Genomic DNA, 12,659 nt, shown 5'->3' with positions numbered 1-12,659 from the left:
AACTTACATAGCGTTCTTGCTTACGTTGGTTGGCATGGCAACTATACTGCACCGCTGATGGCCACTCTGCATCGCGAACATCTCCTAACTACGGCTAACCCCCAACCCCATCTCATCTCATCTTATCTCATCTCATTCTTCAGGATCCACGTTCGATCCCTCACCTGCACTATTCACACCATTCTTCATTCTCAGTCATCGATTGTATCGAATATATTTACGTATAGGCTTCAAAGCTATTTGTGTTATCAGTTGCACTGGGAAGCGCTATTTCCTCACGTTCTCCGCAAGCATGCCGCCGGAGAATTCTGGCTTCAGTCGCTCATTCATCGACATCCCGCCGGCACCCAATTTTTTTCGAATGAACCCAGCACCAAAGGGCTCAGGAAAGCAGGATCCTAGCAAAGCCCTGCTAAATTCCTCGACCAAGGCCGTCCAGCCCGATCAAAACAAGCGCCAGCCCTTCTCTTCGCAGCCATCTAACATCACACCAAGCGCACCAGAGAATCCAACATCGGACGAGTTCAAGTTATTACATGGCGGCACAAATAGTTTGTCTTCTAGTATGACGCCTTCGTCGCCTACAACGCCGGCTACAAATAGCTGGATTGCTGTAAGTGTCGAATCGCCGTCATTCATGGAGGATATTTTGACACTGGAGAGCCCCCCTCCCAAGAGTCATGTCTTGCACGGCTATCGGAAGTCAAAAATGGACGTGTTGCCGCCGGGCACGAAGGCTATGCCTGCATTTAGCTTCGCACATCTCGCGAATAAGGATTCGCTAGATTCTAGTTTCGCTAATTCGTCATTTGCGGAAATACCTAGTTTGACGGAAGACGATGACTCGCTATTGATAAAGAACGTAGAGTCCTTACAATCTGCTCAAAAATCACCATCGAAATCAGCAGCTAGAACCTCTACAACAAGACTGACCAATCAAGATCAGACGGAGAATCGCCTCGCCCCGCGGTCGCCTGTACTGGTAAAATTTCCGACAAATATCAGGAAATTTACAGGAACCCCGACAGTCATTCCTAAGACGTCTCCAACAACTACAGACGAGCCACTTGATCCTATACTTGGTGCCCTGAATTCGCTGCAGCACGAGAAGTCAAGGGTCGAGCAAGAATTGGCATCTTCGCTTGATTTATTATCTTCTACGAAAGAAGAACTCAGACGCACGAAGGCATCGCTTTGTTCACTAAAAGAGCGATTTCAAAACTTGAATGAGACGATAGCGAAGATCGGCATTGAACGCGAATCTCTCCGGCATGGAATGGATGAGTTTGTTACCAGAATTGACGGAGTGAAGTTGGCTCTTGTAGAGCTCAAGAGCGACGTCTATGTGGGAAGGCGAGATATTGAATCCACTCGTCAGCTTGATGCTGAAATATCACAGAAGCTGCATGATCTTGACAAAGAGCTTCATTCGAGTGTGTTCATCGATAATGAGCCATAAACTCTAACTAACTCTGAATTAGAATCTGTAACCTGTGAGATGTTGCAAGATAAGCTTGACGACAAGTCCGGCCTGCTAGTAGAAGAAAGGAGCAAAGTCTTGTCTCTTGAAGACAAAATTCAAAAGTTGACAGGTTTAAATGAATCCTTGACCGAAAAGTACAATGAGGAGAAGACGATTGAATTCAATATGATTGAGGACAGACTATCGAGGTATGACTTAACATTCAGACGGTGAAGTGGTGTGGATTCTAAATATAGAATAGATTCGAAGATATCATGGATGTGAGGTTTCAGGAACATATCTCCATGATTGACAGCATTCGAAAGCTGTCGCAGGAGATCCAAGAAAAGTATATGGTTGTGCCAATTACGCAATAGGGATTCTAATGTTGTGCAGGACTCTCAGCACCAGCACCGATTTGACCGACAAATTTGCAAATAGTGACCGACGGCGTGAAATTCTCCACAAGGCGATCGCTGATCTACGAGACGCTCTACAAAATGATATATCTGTCCTCTCTTCACAAATGGCGGCCATTAGAGATGAAAATACAACGCTTCAAGGCGAAAATGCCTCCCTTAGGATAACAATAGTTGATCGAGAGAAAACTATTGAGCTTGATAAATCTGAAATTGGAGCTTTGCAGAAACAGCTCGCGGATCACAGGGAGACAATGGTTGCTAAGGATACATTGGAACAAGCGAAATTCGAGATTTCGAAGTTGACAGAGAAATATGGGATGTTAGAAAGCGAGAATATGAAGCTGCAAGAGAAACTGACAATAGCCATTGAGAGTCGCCAACAAATTGAGGTATGTACGATAAATTGTGCAAACTGATTTCCTCCGGTAATGAAATGTTTAGCGAAAATTGGCGGATACCGATAAATTACTAGAACAGCATCAAGAAAAAGAAGGAAATCTTATGGAGCAGGTTAGAGATATACATTGTCACAGGTATACATCGTCATAGGTATACCTTGATTATCTAACGTATTGTTCCAGGGCCGGGCAGCATACGAATCGGAGATGGCGAAGAAAGAGATACAATTCTTACAAGCTAGACAAGATTACGAGATGGAGAAAAATAACATGATGAAATCGCACGCTACTAAAGTCGAAAAGTTCCGCATGCAGCTAGACAAAATTCAAACTGATAAGACGCATTTGGAAAAGCTCTTGGTATTTTTTTCTTGCTAACTATCAGAGCTGGAACTGACCTTATTTAGCAATCTGAAATAGACTCTCACAGTCGAACTCAGGAGAAAGTCGATCAACTAATTGGTGATGCGACTAGAATGGCAGTAGACCTAAAGGGTAAATCAGATGAGATATCTGGTTTAAGGAAGAGTCTAGAAGAGGTTTTGAGGATTGTGCTTTATTGGCATGCTCTGAACTAACTAGTTTAAAGGTTTCTAAGAAGCTAAAAGAATATGAGGAGGGACGACCCAACGTTGTTTTAAGCGTCCCCAGTATATTCTCTGTACCTAAACCACCGGTTGATATGATCCAACATACCCATTCAGCCAGCGATCGGTCTCCAAATGATAAATGTGTTCGAGCTAGGTCATTCTCGCACTTCGAGGGGGAGAAATGTGACAGTACTCAGTCGTCTGAGGACGCGTTTAATGAAATAGTCGAAAATGCAATGAGTGTAGGCGTTAGTCAATGTCCAGAGACTTCAACAGAAATTAATAATGGTCCTTCGACTGCTGGGCAGGATACAACTGATAGTCAGCCTGATAACAGAGAAACAGCAGCGAGTGCGGATCTTGAGAAAATGCAGACACAAAATTTAGCTATTTCGCAGACAACTGACCAGATACCGGAACCAGGAAAAAGGCCAGCTACGAAAGCGCCCGCTAAATCTCGAAAGAGAAAGGTACTTATTCGGGATTTTTCGCATATGGCGTAATTAACTCAATGTTACAATAGGGCACCTCATCAGGCAGTACACCGCGCCAACGTAACGCGCGGAAGTGCGTAAGCTGGACAAGGGTCAAAGTTTCATTTGCTTCATATTAACTGTCGTAGGTCCCATCGGCTATCAATGAAGCTACGGACGCGCCTTACATAGATCAGATGGCAATGGCAGTAACTACATTTACAACGGTTACTACTCGGTCGCGAACCAACACGAGTCACGATTAGTGACATCATCCATTACGTTATTGCTACGTTGCTGCTGTGGTTTTATGTTCCTTTTGTACATTATCTGCTTCCTTATACCCTCAGATATGCCTTAGGAAATTATATATTGATATGAGCAATGTTACGGAGGTTGACAGTTTGTTATTTGCTGCTCTAACGCTCCTTGCTTTGTTGCTTGCATTTACGTAGATACATATATCGAAATATTTCGGATGATGCTCACCCAACGTGCTGCTTTCGGCATATACAGACTAACTGTACCTTAGAAAGAAATTTTATATGTATATTAATTATATGGTTGGTTCTATTGAATCTTCCACTGTTTTTGCTTTATGTCGCTGATAGTATATAATGGGTATAGAATGCCACAAATTATTAGGCAATATTGCTGGGACAACTTGGGTCGCATTGCTCCATTATAGACTTTCCTGTTTATGGCGAGCCACGTGCTCGTTAGTGAACGCGAGACCAGCTGCGTAATATATTTAGGTAATCGACGCGTGCACACACATCGCGGGTGAATTACGACATTCAATTGAGCTAAACAGGTGCCGACAAACAGAAAAGCCGGGGCACCCAACAGCAAATATGGCGCCGGCGTCACGAATCGCTAATAGTATGTCTAAATAATAAAATTGTAATGGCAATGTCTAATCCATTACTTCAGGTCCAAACACGATACGAATGTTGATTTCTTCTGACAACCACGTCGGATACAATGAACGCGATCCGATCCGAGGCGATGACTCTTGGAAGACATTCCATGAGGTTATGGTGCTAGCGAAGGAGCGTGATGTAGGTACCTTGCAGACAAGGGTCTTCATCAGTTGCTGATTTATGTAAGGTGGACATGGTTCTGTTAGCAGGCGATCTCTTCCACGAGAACAAGCCGTCTAGAAAAGCGATGTACCAAGTCCTAAAAACTCTGCGTGCGACATGTTACGGCGACAAACCATGCGAGCTGGAATTGTTGAGTGAAGCGGAACTTGCTTTGAGAGATGCGTACGTATGATCGTAGGATCACTTATAGGCGGATCTAATGAGTTGTCCAGATTCGGACACATTAACTACGAAGATCCAGACATTAATGTGGCTATTCCCGTGTTGGCTATAAGTGGTAACCATGATGACGCAAGTGGAGTACGTACTGCTATTAGAATATTGATTGTAGCGAGTACTTAGTGTTCGGTAGGAGGGCAATCTGGCGGCTTTGGACATACTATCTGTCACCGGACTCGTCAACCACTTCGGGCGAGTTCCTGAAAACGACAACATTACACTGACGCCATTATTGTTCCGAAAAGGATATACGAATATGGCATTATATGGCATGGCCAACGTTCGTGATGAACGATTACACCGCACTTTCCGTGATCACAAAGTTAAATTTCTGCGACCAGAAAGCGAAGGAGGCGGGGCTGACAAGTGGTTCAGCATTATGGCACTGCACCAGAATCAGTATGGGCTTGATAGACGATGTAACGGGCATTGCTAAACGTAGAATAGTCACGCCCACTCGGAAACCGGATACTTACCAGAGAACTTTTTACCGCGATTTCTGGACCTTGTTATATGGGGACATGAACACGAATGTATCATGGGCCCGCAGCATAATCCGGAACAGGGCTTCGATGTCATCCAACCTGGAAGTTCAGTAGTGACTAGTTTGTGTGAAGGTGAAGCTGTTGAGAAGTAAGGCATGCTAGATCAGTTTGGGCGAAAATAATCAGGTTAACCATCGTCTAGATTTGTCGGGATATTATCCATAGAGGGATCAAAATACGAGTTGGAAACGATCAAACTGAAGACCGTCCGTCCCTTCGTCATGAAAGAAGTTATTTTGGCAAGAGATTGCGGCTTTGTTGCCAGTTCGAAAAATAAGGGTCAGGTGATTCGATGGCTGATACAACAGGTTACGGAATTGATTGAACAGGCGAACGAGCAGTGGACCCAGGCTAACTCTGACGAGAATGGGGAGCTATTGACAGACGAGGAACCTCCTCTTCCGCTTATCCGGCTAAGAGTGAGCAACTAGTATTGATCTGCCATTTCCATTGCTGATATTGTACAGGTTGAGTATTCTGGTGGATATGAAGTAGAGAATCCGCGAAGGTTTTCAAATCGATTTGTGGGAAAAGTTGCCAATGTTAATGACGTTGTGCAATTCTACAGGAAAAAGAGTGCTACTACTAGTACGTAAAAATCCTGGTGTCTAATGATCAATTGACGCTAATCAAGTAACTATAGAAAGGACAAATGCTGTGGGTGAAGCAATTGACGTGGTTGATGCCGTTGATCTCGATCACATAAAAGTTCAATCGCTTGTTGAGGAATTCTTGAAGCAGCAGACGCTGGATGTTTTGCCTGCGGCTGGGATGAATGACGCAATAAGTCAATATGTCGACAAGGACGACAAGCAGGCTATCAAATCGTGAGAATAATTGCGCAAATTGTGTCAAACAGTCTGACGTTGTATAACAGGTTTGTCGACGAAACGCTTGAGAAACAAATGAAGCGACTAATGAGTCTTGGTGACGTCGGCGAGGAAGAATTAGAGCATGCTGTACGGTGTTTCATGCAGTGTTTCATGCAGTGTTTCATGCAGTGTTTCATGGTTGTTGCTTAATGCTAATATGCGATCGACATAGATGGCCAGTGCCAATCATGTACAACTGTCCAGCGAAAAGGTGGTCCCGTCTAAACGTCAGCATACGGAAGTTTCATCAGCAAATAAGCGCAGCAAAGGCGCAGCCAGTAGGGGAAGGAGTGCAAAGGTGTCTGTCAGCGATGAAGACGACAGCAGTGTTGACGAGGACGGTCCCACAAGGAGGGCAGCTTCTAAGCGAGCGCAGCCTGCGAGGTGAGTAAATATTTGAAGTTCGCAAATGGAGGTCGCGATGTCTTACAATCGTGTTGTTAGAAATGTGCGTATGCCAGCCGAAGCTTCACTTTTCGTGGGTGATGAGGATGATGAGAGTATTGATGAAGAGGATGATGTCATGCTTGAAGACAGTTCTGATATAGAATATGACCGGAGGTACATATACTGCCAACTTGATCGGTTCCGTGGTGCATGAACTAACCCATTAATTATCGCAGAAAAACCAAAACACCTCAAACACGAGCGTCAAAGTCGCAATCGACAAGAGCATCTCAACCGGCGCCGACACCAAAATCCTCAAATGCTAGGGCAACAACGAGGAAAACACGAGCAAGAAGAGGCCCAGCGGCGTCAAGCCAAGTGACCGGTCAGCGAGTGTCCCGGTCTGCGCCGAAAACCGCACAAGCCAAATTGAATTTCACGAGTTCATCTAGTCAACGCAATCCATCTAGCGCTGCTTCTGCTGCAGCAAACAGGCAAGCTAGCACGAGCACTTCGAGGATGGCACCAATGGTATTGTGTAATGACGAAATTTCAAAGATTTGGTAGTTCTAACGTTTGGTATAGGACATAGTAGAAGTTGAAGATGATTCAGATGATGGATTTGCATGAACTGATAAATTTAGTGTGTACACCATTTTTCCGAAGGTCGTTTAAGACGTCGGCTGTAGACCACATCATACAGCTTGATCATTCTGTACAAAATAATGCGGTGTTTGTAATCAGATTATTTCAGTAGGAAATTCTTTCCTTGTTACTGTAGCTGTCGAACGTCTTAGGCTATGAGGTTCACGTCGCACGCGATGACAAAAACTTACTAGTTGCAATTTTAACAGACGCGATAAGAAGAAATATGCGAATAGCATCTGGCGAACAACTTTCATTGTCGACATAAAACGCATTGCTTCTCTTTTCTCAAAATAAATCAATCTTGTACATTAGAACAGAACTGGGCTAATAATGCAATTATTGCCAAAAATGATGTGGCCCGGGGAGCTAGACACTAACAGTGATGATTACAATTGTCAAAAAAGCACGTGCTCATAAGTCCCTCCGAACAAGATTACAGTGACAGGTGGCAAGCCATAAAGGCACGAAAAAGATCTGTGGACAATTAAAGAGCAGGCAGCGAGAGCTGTGGCGCGTGGATAAGTAACAGCCTCAGGCTAATCGAGCCGTATAAATTAGGAAGTATTACACTTGGATTGCGATGATATTAGGATAGAGCTGTGTCAGCGACTGACCAGCAATACACACACACTTTCATCGAGATTAGTTGTTGTAGGCTCAGGAAAGGAGTAGGCCAACGATGCTGACTTTCCATAAGTAGATTCTTCTCGCTTGCTGGCCACGTCATCTCTACATATCGCGGGCATATCGCAAATTGAATACTAGACTCCAAAGTATTGCACTGATGAGCACCAGTGGGTGTAACTCGTAATGCTATCTAATGGCAAAATATACTGTCGTTTTAGATACAAGGCGCTGCGCCACCTTACGCCATCATCTCTCTAACAGACAACCTCTGTCAGATACTGAATGTCTCTGTATTGTAAAAGAATATGTTGACGATGATTGCGATAATGTTGCTGAGATATTCATTATGGTTCGTTCAGAGACGCCAGATACTGTTCATGCCTGTGCTGTAATTACTTACTATGCGCGAACAGCCGTCAAACGGGCGGCTTGTTTCTGTTTGAACAGAGAGAGGGCAACCAGGCTGCGGCTCAAGGGCTATAAGTGCGCTACGGTTGTGCGGATATTGCATTATACTCAAGTTGCAACGAGGGGGATGCAATAATGGAGCTTATCCGGCGGCGAGGGTTCTCTTCTCCAGAGAACGATTATCATACAGTTGGGCCCACCCGGACTTGCCGCTTCGTTTTCGCCGCCTTCCGTCAACAAATTCTACTCCAACTGCTACCTTCAGTTATCCGGCCACAACGACGACACAGGATCATCAACTATTGGGGCCATAGAGATGGCCCCAGACTACGTAGCCGCCTACGGTCCTGACCGCGCCGGCCCTGGCCATACGGCGGCAACGTTTATCCAACAGCAGCAGATCCCAGCTGCAACTTTGCACTATCACCAAAAGCAGCCCGCAGTGGCCATGATGCCGCGGCATTTGCAGCAGATGCAGCAGTTTCCGGGTCAGCAGCAATGGCCACAGCAGCCGCCCCAGCAACTCCAGCAATCGCAGCGACATCAGCAGCAGTTACAACAGGCGTTCATTCAGCAGCAACAATATCTTGAACAGCAGCACGCTAATGACCCGTTGCCTGCTGTCTATTTTGCCGCTGATCCGAATGCCGTGCATGCTACGTTCTCAAATACGACAGGGTTTAGCAGCAATGACTATATCTCTAACAACGACGCCAATAATAGTAACAACGCCATGCTTCTTGAGCTGCTCGCCAACGATCTTGCCTCAACGATCTCTGTGGACCCGACAGCAGATCTGCTTTTCTGTCCACCGTCCCCGAATCACTTTCCCCCAGATTTCTCGAGAGTGCAGCGTATCTCGGAGCAATACATGAGAACTGGCGACGCGCCATACATTGCATCGGCTGCATTATTTCAGGGTGGATGGGACGGATTGGAAGGATGGAGCCAACCGTCCTCATCTCACGAGTCTCAACAGTCTTCCATTCAACGAACTTCTCAAATGCCGGCTTCACAGGCTTATGGTCAACAAAGCGTACCGCTAGACCCTAGACTGGTACCGTCGCGTTCTTCACTATCTACGTCTGCTCATACGGCATCGCAGCAGCCAGGGTCAGATTCTGTGAATCTACAAAATGGTTATAGAAGGCCGCAACAGCTGCAACAGATTCAGAGTCCATTGCCGCAACAGCAGCCCCCACAAATTCGAGCTCAGTTTCCACCTCAGTCTTCCGTTCCGTTGCTTCGGCAAGAATTACAGCAGCTACGGTCTGTTTCTCAACAGAACGTGCTGCAACAGCCCTCACCGCCCCAGCAATTTCAACAGCAGCGCATTTTACCAGAGGACTCGTTTGAGTTCTCGAAAATCAACTGGTCGGACCTCCAAGCCAATATATTGAATGCTCCCCCACGTCGTGCCAGCCACATACAAGCGTCGGGTTTGATGTCCGATACAGGTCAGGCGCCGATTAATCAGTTGACTCCAGTCAGCGCTTCGGAGTCTCCGGCAATTGCCCCGACTTGGCGCGGATCACCTGTGCCTAATGCACATACCGTGGATCAGGCTATATCGGCAAGCAATAGCCCCGTCACGCCAGGTGGAGTGTCCCAAAATCCGCACCAACGAGCTGCGTCATTCCCTGTCCATGCAATTGAGCCTAACCTGCAGAAAACAAGGTCTCCGGCTTTCCTGGCTGAGAGAAGTAAGGTTCAAGTTGGTTCGACGACGAACGGCCCCACCTCCACTGCTTACCAGGTTTCATATGATATACGCCAGCCATCCATGGGCCCACAAGTTCGGGGACAGGCTGCGACTGTGACTTCGCAGTCGCTGGCAGCAACTTCCCAATCTGAGCGAAATCTTCGAGAGAAAGATGCAGACATTTTGGAGTTTGAGAGACAGCTGAATATGCTGTCGCAGTCAATTAATCATGGTCTGCCTTCCGCTGCGCCAACTTCTCGGCCAAACATGCCAACAAAGTCCGATGTGCAACCAAGTGCGATGGCCAAGGTGGCAGCGAAGCAGCCTGAGAAGGACAAACCGATGATGAAGCGGAAAGATACCAAAACTGCGGGCTCTGGTGGTCCTCCAAAGAAGAGGAAGGAACAGATTCAAGCCGAGAAGGCTGCGGCGAAGGAAGAGAAAGCACGTGCGAAAGCCGAAAAGCAGAGGCTGCAGAAGGAACAAGCCGAGCAGAAGAAGCGCGATCAAGCTATGAAACGTGCACATGAAGAACAGGCAATGAAAGAAATTCGAGAGAAATTGGCTCTCGAGGATCTGGAGAAAGAGCGTGTTCGTGCTGATGCTGATCGGGTCAGAGAGGAATGGGAGACTGACAAGAGACGTAAAATTGAATCTAACCCCGGAGATAAACGGGATCAGAATGTTGCCACTGCATCTGCTACTCCTGGAGAAGTTTCGTTGTACCCTGATACTCAGGCGGAAGTTGCTTTTGCTAAGCGTGAACTGTTGAGAGATGCGTTTGGTAGGTGTGATCTTGCTTCACTACAATGACTACTAACAACCCGTTAGTTCCGCGAGCTCCACAACAGACCATTATCAATCCGCCGCAGCGCAAGCCTCCGGTCATTGGTGCAATTGCTCGGAATGTCACAAATGGAACGTCAGTGGGCGACTTTGCGACTCAGCAAACTCAATCACCAACGACTGCGTCACCATTTGTGTATCACGTGAGGCCCGCACGATCTATTTCTAACACGCCGTCTTCGGCGATTACGTCGGCTGCTGCTCTAGATAAATCGGCACTAGAGGTTGATATCGCTCCCCGAACAAATCCACCATTAAATTTATCGAATAGTGGTGCGACTACGCTTGAAGGTAACGAAGAGGAGGAAATGGCCCAGAAGGCTCCTGCGCCGATGCAAGCGAAGATTGTGCAATCTACTGCGAAGATAGCAAAGTCATTGCAGAAACCAGCCGTCCCGCGATCGAGTCAGAAGATACAGACCGCTAAGAAGGTGCTGCCAGTCTCGCCTAGACCGCAATTGCATTCTATGTCGCAGTCGCCTTCTCAGTCGCCTTCTCAGTCGCCTTCGCAGTCGCCGTCTCAGTCCCAATCCCAGTCGCAGTACAAATCGCAGTACAAGTCCATGTCGGTAGCAGGAGCATCGCAGCTGATCGCTCAGCCACCTTCTGGCTTTAAATTTTCATCACCACCGGACGCTACGTCGACGCCTGCGAATTACCGCGCCAATCATATTGTGCCAAATCCAATCATATTTTCTGGTCAGATGGATACGCCATCACGGCCATTCAGCCAGCAATCGTCACAAGCTGCAGAACCCATCAATAGCAAGTCTCCGCCGAACGATCATCGGCAGACCAAGCGAACGTTCTTGGGCATGGTCGACATCGACAGCGTAAGCGAGGAGATGGTGACGGATAGTAATGGTTTTATGACTAAGATGGGGTTGGACTTGGAGGATATTTTTGGCGGAGGTATCGACCAGGGGGGTGGACTTCGTGGGCTGGGGGATAATACAGAGACTACTTTTCAGGATGCACAACATCCCCCTACTGTGGTTTCGTCGCCGTACGGAACAGGGAGTGGTATGACAGCAGATGAGGACAAGGTGTTTGGTAATGTTCTAGGAATGGTAGAGGAATGGAGTCGGTCGTTGAAGTGGAATATTGATGAGGAGGCTATGCGGCTAGGTGGCCCGTCGTCAAATAGCAGTGGGTCGGAGTCATAGATTTCCAATGGTGTTATGGAATTTATTTTGGTTTGCTACGGAGTTTTGTATTGTGCTTTGGATTTGAGAAGTTCGGTTTCATAATGATTGTTTCTATCGTCTTGGTTTGCATAGATTGGTTTGTATAATAGTTATGGATACGTCTGTGTTTGTATGTGTATTTATTTATTATGGGCTATGGCAATTTGTTGTGATGTATCTATATATAGATGTGGCGATATTGCTAGATCGGCATTTGGCATTTGATTCGGATTGTGTACTGTATTGCCAAGTACGATGGACTTTCGTGTACTATATTTTAATCCTTGTATTAGATCAATGTGAAGCATATCGAATTGAGTTGAAAAAATCTACTATTGACGGAGAAGAGTCTAGTGCGCTAAATTTAATCAGCGAGTTCATTTTGTAGCATGACGGCATCTTTAGCCATGGGTGCCGTTTGCGACAAGCGAGAAATATTGGGCTAATCTAACATTTATTTAGGATTTGCATTTTTACTAGTTTTTGCATTTCTACAAACTACAACTTACACCAACCGTGACCTCAGTCATTTCAAGTAATATCGGGCAATATTTAGTCTGTACGTATAATTTATGTTATAAATAGTAAATAAAATATCTGATGGCTGTTGTAACTTAGGTTACGACCGCGGGAGACGAGTCTCGCTTGCTGCAGAGCATCGGCGTCAGGCGTCAGGGTCCGCCTCGGAATAAATATATATTTGGCGGGACCCAGCCATCGGGGTCACATCATGAGTCACGGCCATTAGATTGCATGCGACGCGTCGG

General features: G+C 46.2%; 4 protein-coding genes across 4 annotated transcripts; all 4 read left to right on the top strand.

Moving 5' to 3' along the window:
* The first annotated feature begins 98 nt into the window (after positions 1 to 98).
* Positions 99 to 1,579, top strand: V1513DRAFT_211087 (uncharacterized protein). Its single transcript, XM_066894359.1, has one exon. It carries the CDS (start codon positions 293 to 295, stop codon positions 1,457 to 1,459), a length of 1,167 nt encoding a protein of 388 aa, XP_066751578.1. The 5' UTR covers positions 99 to 292; the 3' UTR covers positions 1,460 to 1,579.
* A 158-nt stretch (positions 1,580 to 1,737) lies between these two features.
* On the top strand, positions 1,738 to 2,860 carry V1513DRAFT_460305 (uncharacterized protein; the record flags this gene model as incomplete). The annotated part of the gene is made up of 5 exons (XM_066899824.1): positions 1,738 to 1,811; positions 1,859 to 2,273; positions 2,326 to 2,394; positions 2,466 to 2,642; positions 2,690 to 2,860. 5 exons carry the CDS (start codon positions 1,738 to 1,740, stop codon positions 2,858 to 2,860), a joined length of 906 nt encoding a protein of 301 aa, XP_066751577.1.
* A 1,272-nt stretch (positions 2,861 to 4,132) lies between these two features.
* V1513DRAFT_451266 (Mre11 DNA-binding presumed domain-containing protein) lies at positions 4,133 to 7,500 on the top strand. Its single transcript, XM_066898937.1, has 14 exons — positions 4,133 to 4,227; positions 4,279 to 4,406; positions 4,456 to 4,613; positions 4,664 to 4,751; positions 4,804 to 5,069; positions 5,118 to 5,303; positions 5,358 to 5,634; positions 5,683 to 5,803; positions 5,859 to 6,042; positions 6,093 to 6,174; positions 6,260 to 6,471; positions 6,532 to 6,648; positions 6,711 to 7,005; positions 7,060 to 7,500. The coding sequence occupies exons 1-14, from the start codon at positions 4,200 to 4,202 to the stop codon at positions 7,102 to 7,104; spliced, it is 2,187 nt and encodes a 728-aa protein (XP_066751576.1). The 5' UTR covers positions 4,133 to 4,199; the 3' UTR covers positions 7,105 to 7,500.
* A 973-nt stretch (positions 7,501 to 8,473) lies between these two features.
* Positions 8,474 to 11,871, top strand: V1513DRAFT_384039 (uncharacterized protein; the record flags this gene model as incomplete). Its single annotated transcript, XM_066895159.1, has 2 exons — positions 8,474 to 10,643; positions 10,691 to 11,871. The coding sequence occupies 2 exons, from the start codon at positions 8,474 to 8,476 to the stop codon at positions 11,869 to 11,871; spliced, it is 3,351 nt and encodes a 1,116-aa protein (XP_066751575.1).
* Between the last annotated feature and the right edge of the window lie 788 nt (positions 11,872 to 12,659).

The sequence above is a fragment of the Lipomyces chichibuensis genome, assembly GCF_038497645.1.
Source record: "Lipomyces chichibuensis strain CBS 12929 unplaced genomic scaffold V1513scaffold_39, whole genome shotgun sequence".
NCBI classification, from domain to species: domain Eukaryota; kingdom Fungi; phylum Ascomycota; class Lipomycetes; order Lipomycetales; family Lipomycetaceae; genus Lipomyces; species Lipomyces chichibuensis.
The sequence above is the reverse complement of the archived record's forward strand: the minus strand, read 5'-3'. Positions and strand labels throughout refer to the sequence as shown.